Genomic DNA, 9,731 nt, shown 5'->3' with positions numbered 1-9,731 from the left:
CTTGTGTCGAAAGTGATTGTTTCTATGTGTGTGTGTGTTTTATATATATTTTTCTTATATTGGCAAATAGAGTGTAATGGACAGGATTTATGAGGGCGTTATAAATAAACTAAAGAAATGGCCTATCTTGCAAGCGTGTGCCTTATTGTGCCCACGTTATAACCAGTCTTGTCATTTAAAATATATTTGCAGAACTGTTATGTTGTATTTGTTACCATTTCTGCTTCCCCCTTTGCCCGATCTCTAATTAAAAACGCATTTTTATTGTAAATGAGACGTTTTAGCTGGATTAATAAAGGATATAGTTCCTTTCTGGCTCCGAAATGACTCGATATCATTCACGAGAGATGTTTTTGACCTACATTTTTAGATTATAGGCCAACAAGTCAATTATAACTCTATTAATTTTCACTTTTCGGTACAACTAGCTAGCTTTAAAGTGCCCAAGTGTATTTTTTGCTCCTTTACATGTTTGCTGAACTGCTTCATAGGATAAAAACCTTTTTATTAATTAGATGCTGACTCTATTGTTCAAATCAAATCTATACTTTATGTTTTCCATTTGGCTTCCCTGGATTGATAAGTTTGAAAATAAAAGCATTCAACATTGTGAGTGTCAAAATGCATCATGTAAGTGTAGAAATATTTCTGTTGTGGGAAAACAGGATAAAATGACTGTGTTTGGGGCTTGATGATGAATCTGATCTAAAATGAACTCGTGAATGTCAGAAGAAGATACAAGCTTGAGTGTAATACTCTGGTAAAACTTCATAATGGGGGTAATTACTGTATACATCTTGGATGTTATCTACACTCAGAATATCTTTTAGTATATTCTTTGGGAACTTGGTTTGGTCTTGGAATAAGCAGTCTATTACAGATATCAATGACATGTGTTGGTGAAACACTCTCTGTACCTGCAGTTTGGTTTTTCCAAAAATGTAACAAACAAAACAAGGACACACATATTGATCGCTGATGTCAACTCCACTGTGTAAGGTTCTTCCACATGTTCCACAAAAACAAATAAATAAATTAGGCGAGGGAAAAGATCTACTTACTTTTTCTGTTCTCCAGCCTCAGTAACTTTCACACAGTAACATCTACTGTAATATTTAAACCTCTGATGAAATCTCATAAGTGTTTGCTTTATTTTGTTACCACGATTGTTTACACAGAGTTTGTAATTGCAGAGAAATACTTTATTTATTTTGGGCATGTCATTTTCGAGCAGGAAGCTCAGAAACCCCTTTGGGGCTTAACAGGTTAATTAGGCCTCTGATATTTATTTGTGCTAATTTATAGTTAAGTTAATGGAAGAAAAATGAAAGCTTAGTCTACTGTTAGCATATTTAAATCTAAAGAAGGGTATCAAAAAAGCCAAACACCATTACAAAAAGAAGGTAGAAGAACACTTCTCCAACTCCAACCCCCGACGCATGTGGCAAGGACTCCAGACCATCACAGACTACAGGACCACCAAACCCTCCCCCGCATCCTCTGATGTCTCCTTCCTCAACGAGCTCAACAACTTTTATGCTCGCTTTGAGTGAGGGAACCCCACAACCACAACCAAAGCAGACGTGACGCCAGACGACCACCAACCTCTGACTCTCTCCCCCACCGATGTAGGAGCGGTGCTGAGCAGGATCAATGTCCACAAGGCTGCAGGTCCTGATGGCATCCCCGGGCGTGTTCTCAGAGCGTGTTCTGGGGAGCTTGCAGGAGTGCTGACAGACATATTCAACCTGTCCTTGGCCCACACTGTGGTACCGGCCTGCTTCAAATCCACCTCCATCGTCCCAATACCCAAAAACTCCAACCCATCTTGCCTCAATGACTACCGCCCAGTAGCACTCACCCCCATCATCACTAAGTGCTTAGAGCGACTGGTCCTAGCACACTTCAAATCCTGTCTCCCCCCCACCCTGGACCCCCACCAATTCGCATACCGCCAGAACAGGAGCACAGAGGATGCAGTCTCCATCGCACTGCACTCTGTCCTCTCACACCTGGACAACAACAACATCTACGCCAGAATGCTTTTTATAGACTTCAGTTCAGCATTCAATACAATCCACCCCTCACAACTCATCAGGAAACTGACAGACCTGGGTATCAGTTCCCTCATCTGCAAATGGTTACTGGACTTCCTGACCAACCGCCCCCAACATGTCCGGCTGGATAACCGCTGCTCATCTACAATCACGATGAACGGTGTACCACAAGGCTGTGTGATGAGCCCTTTCCTCTACTCCCTCTTCACCCACGACTGCAGACCTGCTGATGGTTCCAACACCATCATTAAGTTTGCAGATGACACCACGGTGATTGGCCTCATCAGTGACAACGATGAGGCCGCCTACAGGGAGGAGGTGGATCGTCTGGCTGAGTGGTGCGACAGAAACAACCTGCTGCTTAACACCGAGAAGACCAAGGAGCTCATCGTGGACTACAGGAGGAATGCTGACCCACATCCACCCATCCACATTAAGGGGACGGCTGTGGAGCGTGTGAGCAGCTTCAAGTTCCTGGGAGTCCACATCTCTGAGGATCTCATCTGGACGACCAACTGCTCCAAGCTGGTCAAGAAGGCTCACCAGCGCCTCTTCTTCTTGAGGACTCTGAGGAAGAACCACCTGTCCTCAGACATCCTGGTGAACTTCTATCGTTGCACCATCGAGAGCATCCTGACCAACTGTATAACAGTCTGGTACGGGAACTGCTCTGCCTCGGACCGGAAGGCGTTGCAGAGGGTCGTGAAAACTGCGCAACGTATCGCCGGAGCACCACTTCCTGCCATAAAAGACATCTACAGGAAGCGGTGTCTGAAAAGGGCTGGGAAAATCATCAAAGACCCCAGTCACCCATCACATGGACTCTTCACCCTCCTGCCCTCTGGGAGGCGCTACAGGAGCCTCCGGACTAAGACCACCAGGTACCGGAACAGCTTCTTCCCCACAGCTGTCAGACTCCTGAACTCTGCCTCCTGACATCTGACCCACATTAACTCATGGACTGAACATACACACACCCACAATGGACAACTGTACCCTCAAACACAATAATAACATGGACTGAACCACCACTCACAACCACTAGCACTTTATATAGCCTCTGTAGAATTATCCACATATCTCACTTATCTTAACTGCACTACTGTATAGCTCTGTAATAATCATTCTGTACATACGATAATTTTTAATCCTACAACCGTTTACAACTTGCATAGTTCCCATTTCTGTATAGCTGTATATCCCAGATTCTGTAAAGTTATTTATTTCATATTCTGTATAGTTTTTCATATTTATATCCTGTTCATAGCCTGTACATAGCTTGTACTCACTACAGCCTGTACATACTTATAGTTATAGAATATTCACAACATACTTCATACCGTGTACATTATAACATACCATAATAGACCCATTTCTGTAATATATTTACATATCTATATTATTGCTAATATTTATTGTAATATATCTATATCACTAAAGCACTTCTGGATGGATGCAAACTGCATTTCGTTGCCCTGTACCTGTGCATGTGCAATGACAATAAAGTTGGATTCTATTCTATTCTATTCTATTCTATTTATTTGAAAGGGCATTGTGTTACTTTGTTTACATAGTAGGATATAGATCACAGTTATTCATCAGTGCAGCATTTTCTGTAAACTCAGTAAAGGTCTGTTACTGAACTGAATTGCAGTAACCACCAGAGGGAGCAGCATGTGTAGATTTGAAATGTCAAATTTCCAAATGTTGCTCTCTGGGAGACACTGATATTGTGAATGATTTAAAGACATGGTATAAACAGAATAAATTCCAGTGATGGCAGGATCATGGAGATGACAAAATGAAGCAATATTTTAATTAGTGACAGAAAGAGGCCACAAGATGGCGCCAGTTTTGACGTAGTAGATACCACCCGTTGGCTGTTTGGTTTACGTTCGCACCACTCCACGAGTATTGTGCATAAAGTTTAAAGTATTCCTCAGGCTCATGATTTCTTTTTCCTTTGTGGCTGAATTAAAATAAATTAATTTAAGGAAACTAGGGCGAGTCTTTCATCAGTAATTGATTATTTAAAATACTTTACTGCCTAAAGTCATAGGTGTGAGTGCGAATGTTTCTCTGTCGCTCTGTGTTAACAGGCTGGCGACCTGACCGGGGTGTACCCCACCTCTCGCCTCATGGCATTGGGATTGGATTCAGCCCCCACAAATTAGATAAGTGGTAGAAAATGGATGGATGATATAATACATACCTGCCTGATCAACTGAAGTATAATATTGACCAAACTAGCAAACAGTTACCAGAGGATTGTACAGTACATCTAATTTAAAGTAAATCAGTGAACTGTCTGTGAACCTTAGACTTAGATATGAACAGACTGAAATATCCACTGGAAGTGGAATATTAACCTAGTGGGACTTTACACGGATTTAAATGTCCTTTATGTTGGTCCCAGTGGATGACTTGGTGGTGGATCTGTGCGTTATTTCATTTTATAGCTGACCCTGAAGCTAGTGGGCCATTTCTCAGTACGGCTGCTCTGACTCAGCCTACAGCCCCCGCCCCGATAACTGTAGTAGTGTTTCACAATCAAGTCTGCGTTCCGCTGAGGTAAGCAACACAAAGGGCAGGTACCCGTGGCCTTTTCTCTGCACTCCAGTGAGCATGGCTTTCCTGTCCGTGTTCACGCCTGTTCTGGCGGTGGTTTTATGCCTGGTGATAGGCTTCGTGCTGGTGAAATCATGGGACACAGAGACCACTTCCACATCTCCAGGCAAAAGTAAAGGGGCGACAAAAGGGGAGAAAAGACCATGGGTGGACCAGGACTTACAGGACGATACAGAAATCACAGCAAAAGAAGACGGTGAGAGCTGAGCCTTGTAGTTCGCTGTGGGGCTGAACTTTTTTTTTTTTTTTGGTGTGGTTGGTTGGGTGCATGCTTTAGAGCCAGTTGCATAATGTTCATATGTAGGTCACAACTTTTAAAATGCAATGTAAACTGAACATTGAACACAATAAAGAATGTGGTTACCGGTTTAAAATGTTTCGGCAAAGGTTCTGCGTGGATTCAAAAAGAGTTTTTTTTTTATTGGTTGCCTATTACATAACGTTCCTCTGTTGTTTTTCACATGAAACTCCACAACTTGGCAAGGCGAGTAACTGTATCCTCACATGCTCTTTAAACTGAGAAAATGTATCATTTAAAGAACATAAAAATAACTCATTATGAATTTCATGCCAGCAACACATCTCAAAAAAAGAAAAAATACTTTGAGAGTGGAGAAACAAAAGACTGAAAAAGTAAGTGGTAATAAAAAGAAACAGCTGGAAGGACATTTTCCCATTGGCAATGGACCAGTAACACCATTGGGTTTAAAAAAGAGCATCTTAAAGCAGCAGTGTTTCCCAAAAGTAAAAATGGGTGAACCAAAAAAACAAAATTAAGTGTCTGTAAATTGTTGAAAATTTTCACAAAATTGTTCCTCGAGTAAAATTGTGACAAATTTGTATATCTTATTATAACTAAATTGAAATCTCTGCATGCAAGGGACATGGCTGAATATAAGTAATGCCAGTGCATTAAAAGCAGGCATGATTGTGTCACGGAAGTCACTGAGAAGAATTGCAGAAATCGCTGTCTGTTCTCCGTACTTTCCACAAATGCAGGTTGAAGCTCTGTCATGCAAAGAAGAAGCCAAATGTGAAAGTGATCCAGAAACACTGTCTTCTGGTGTAAAGAGGAAAGTGACCACCAGGGTTGTTATCGGCACTCAGTTCAAAAGCCTGCATCTCAGATGGTGTGGAAACACATCAGTGCCTGTGAAATTGGCAGCTTTCACATCTGGAAAGGCGACATTCTTGCTGAAAGGTATATTCAGGTTTTAGAGATGTTCCAATTCAGATGGCGTCTTGCATATTTCAGCAAGAAAATGTTAAACTGCATCCATTACAGCAGCACAGGTGTAGAAGACTCCCTGTGCTCATCTGGCCCACAGTTCCCACATGGTGGAATACTGTTGTTAAAAGCAGACGGGATGCTACGCAGTGGAAAACAGGAACCTGTCACAACTGTATTTGAGACATGCTGCTGTCATCAAAATTAAAATAACCCAGTATTTATCATGAAATAGTAAGATATGTCAGCTTAAACATTTCGTATGCTTTGCGCTCTTGTGAATAAAATGTGGACTTATGAGATTTCCAGATCATTGCAATTGATTGTGATGACTTTTTACAGTGTGTCCAAACTTTTTGGGATTGGAGTTGTATTTTATTGGTATGTCTTTCTGTCTTTCATCTTTTATAAGATGGTGATGCTGATGATGATTGGGGGGACAGCACTGAAGAGGAGAACCTCACACAACTGCCTTATTCACCGCAGCGATACCCTGAGGAGACAATGCTGCAAAGGTCCAAGGAGTTTTACACTTTGATGAACCAACGGAGGTCTGTCCGATTCATCAGCCCGGAGCCTGTCCCACGGGAAGTCATCGATAATGTCATCCACACTGCAGGCACGAAATGTCATTAAAACATAATTCACTGGGATTCACCCTAGTATATTAGTCTGAGCTTCATTTTGAAGGGTTTTTTTTCTTCTCTTCCTGTTCTTCACGTGAGCAGGTACAGCACCTAGCGGAGCACACACAGAACCCTGGACGTTCATTGTGGTGTCAGATCCAGATATAAAGCATCAAATTAGACTGATAGTTGAAGAGGAGGAGGAGATGAACTACCGCCAGAGGATGGGGGAAAAATGGGTTCAGGATTTGGCCAAATTGAGGTAAACATGCATGCAAGAACGAACATGGATAACATTAAATTCACAACTAATTTTCAGTTAATATCTTCCAAAGTAAAAAAAACACATTTTCTTTCTCTTTTCCCTCCTCTTGTAGGACAAATTGGATTAAGGAGTACTTGGATGTTGCTCCATATCTGATCCTCATCTTTAAACAGACCTACGGGATTCTCCCAAATGGCAAGAAGAAAACGCATTACTACAACGAAATCAGCGTGTCCATATCCTGTGGGATCCTCCTGGCTGCATTACAGGTCATAATTCAAATCATTTGAAACACTTGGGAAAGCAGCTCTTCTCTCTCTCATAAAATCCAAAAATGTAGTGCACAAATCTCACTGTTTCTCTCCGTCTGCTTCATCAGAATGCGGGTCTTGTTACCGTCACATCTACGCCCCTCAACTGCGGCCCCAAACTCAGACTTTTACTTAAACGCCCGGCGAACGAGAAGCTGCTGATGCTACTTCCTGTTGGTTATCCTGCCTCTGATGCTACTGTGCCTGACTTGAAACGCAAGCATCTGGATGATATTTTGGTGCATGTGTGAGAAAATTAGATGTCTTCATCAAATTCTTTGCCTGTAGCTGAGAAATCAACCAAGCAGATGCCTGATGAGAATTAGAAGTGCTTTCACAGTAGAGAGAAGCAGAGAGTGAGGCTTCTTTAGATCAGTCTTTAAATGTTTAAGATAGACAATCAAGAGAGGATGGCATGAATCTTTCATAGCTTACTAATTGCTAACCTAGCTTTTGAAGGCAAAGTAGTGAACATTTGGTTGGCTTATTTGGGTTTAGCATATTTCTATCATGCAAATTTCAAATAAATAACCAGCAAAAATTCTTTGATTCCGTTCTATAAATGTTCCTCTGGTCTCTGATTTTCCAAACCACACACAAACAACTGAGGAAAGTTCATTTACAACAAGATTTGGATGAATGAAGAACAGGTGGTTGCTCAGTTGAATGCTAACTGCAATAGCAGTGTTCAGTAAGCACCTGCATAGGGGGAGAAAAGAGAATGAACTGTAAAATTGAATTAGTTCCCAGAACCTGATGCAAACTTGTTGCCTTAAAAAAACTAAGTACAGCTTACTTAAGAAAACTAAGTTAGGGCACCTTATTCATTGTGAGTATAGTCCAGCCATGAGCCTTAGAGTATTTTTGTGGGAGATCTTATCTAGAATTAACTTTTCCCAAATACTGCATACAATTAGAACACTGTCATTTATTTTGAGTGTTTGTAGTGTTCCTTAAAAGGTGATTTCACAAGCCCTGATGAACAGGAGAAAGGTCATGCAGTCTCAAATTTCCATTCTTTTGACAGCTGGGAGGAGTTTGTCATGAAGTCCAATTACTCAATGGAACTTTGGATAAGATGCCTATAAGAGCTTCCTGTTGCATCTTATCTGTGTTGCGAGAATTCTTCTCTGGAGTTCTGCTGTGAGTTTTTGTAACACAGAAAGATTAACAAAACAAGAGAGCACAGCAGGCTGATTTTTGATCGCAGCGTTTGGCCCTAAATGTTACTGTTAAACCTTTTGTCTGTGCTTTCCTTGCCAAGATCTCATATTTTGAACTTGGTCTTTTTGACACCGATCTCCATATCAAAAGCTGAGATTGTTTTATCAAGATGTTGCGCCAAGATAGCAAGTTGTTTTCCTTTTCCTGCAATCTGGAACACACAGGTTGGTGATTTTTCTTCCTCCAGCCTCCACAGATCTCTCCAGGTATGTGTTGAAGAGTGCTGATGAGAGCAGGCATTAACTTCAACTGCAGAACAGAACTGGCGAAAGAGAAAAAAAGGTTACAAAATCTCTGAGTGGGTAATATTTGGAGAAAATATAACACCCACACACTACCTTTGTGAATGTTACCTACAAGCATACTTTAACAGGTAAAATGCAGTGGCAAACCGTCCTGGCTTTATGAGCTACAAGCATACTCTGATGGGCAAAGTTAAGTGGCAAAACGTCATACCTACTCTGTGACAGCAGAAATGTGCATAAACTACTTACGGTAGGACGTTTTGCCAAAGTAGGATGGTTTGTCAGAACACCGTCTTACCACTAATGTAATGTACCACAATTTTTTTTTCTCCAACTGTCTCCCTATCGCTCTCTCTTTCTCTCTCTAACTTTCTCCCAGTGTAATCCAATTTTTTTATTATTATTTTTTGGGAGGTAGTATGTTCCAATATCACTGACACTTCTTGGAAGTCCTTTAAAAAAGAAAAAAAAAGATACAAAAAAAAGATACATTATTCATCATTTGTGATATTTTGCATTTATTCTTGATGATTGGAATATATCCAGAGTATGTTTGTATATGCATATGTGTATATGTATATGTATGGACATTGTACCTGATAAATGTCAGTCGGAGTGACTTAATAAATGCATTAGCACTAAGTGAGACTGTATGCTGAAGTTCTATTTAAATATTTATATAATTCTTTAAAAATACATTCCAAAACATAATAGGCTAGAACAAAAAACAAAAACCTGAACAAAGTGCCCAAAAATGTAAGCAATAAATTGCACAAATTGCTGGATGTAGCAAAACGCAATGAATTAAAATGAATTAAAACTGCAAATATGTAAATTGATCTATAATCACTTTTATGTTACACATAAACTACTGACAATTAACTAATGGTTCAGACTTTACAGATCCTTCATATGAAGTCATGTCATACACGGGATGTTTACATAGCTAAAAAAACAAATAAAGACACCCCCCCCCCCCCCCTCATTTATTCAAGCTCAAAAAGGAAGAACATGGACATGAGTAAGAAGAAGAGGCCTCACCAGTCGCTGTTTATCCGGGAGAGTGAAGTGGAGAGGGTGAGCAGCTTTAGGTACCTGGGCGTTCACATCAGTGAGCACCTTACCTGGACACTGAACACCACACAGC

At 40.8% G+C, this 9,731-nt stretch overlaps 1 protein-coding gene across 1 annotated transcript; it reads left to right on the top strand.

Annotated features, from left to right (window-relative positions):
- The first annotated feature begins 4,610 nt into the window (after window positions 1-4,610).
- iyd (iodotyrosine deiodinase) lies at window positions 4,611-9,213 on the top strand. Its single transcript, XM_085431650.1, has 5 exons — window positions 4,611-4,881; window positions 6,326-6,532; window positions 6,642-6,801; window positions 6,917-7,073; window positions 7,184-9,213. The coding sequence occupies exons 1-5, from the start codon at window positions 4,683-4,685 to the stop codon at window positions 7,364-7,366; spliced, it is 906 nt and encodes a 301-aa protein (XP_085287776.1). The 5' UTR covers window positions 4,611-4,682; the 3' UTR covers window positions 7,367-9,213.
- The last annotated feature ends 518 nt before the right edge of the window (window positions 9,214-9,731 follow it).

The sequence above is a fragment of the Copadichromis virginalis genome, linkage group LG15, assembly GCF_057382275.1.
Source record: "Copadichromis virginalis isolate Kocher_CV1m ecotype Utaka linkage group LG15, C_Virginalis_male_GT1.1, whole genome shotgun sequence".
In the NCBI taxonomy this organism is placed as follows: domain Eukaryota; kingdom Metazoa; phylum Chordata; class Actinopteri; order Cichliformes; family Cichlidae; genus Copadichromis; species Copadichromis virginalis.
Note: the sequence above shows the minus strand (reverse complement) of the source record. Positions and strands in the feature narration are given on the sequence as shown.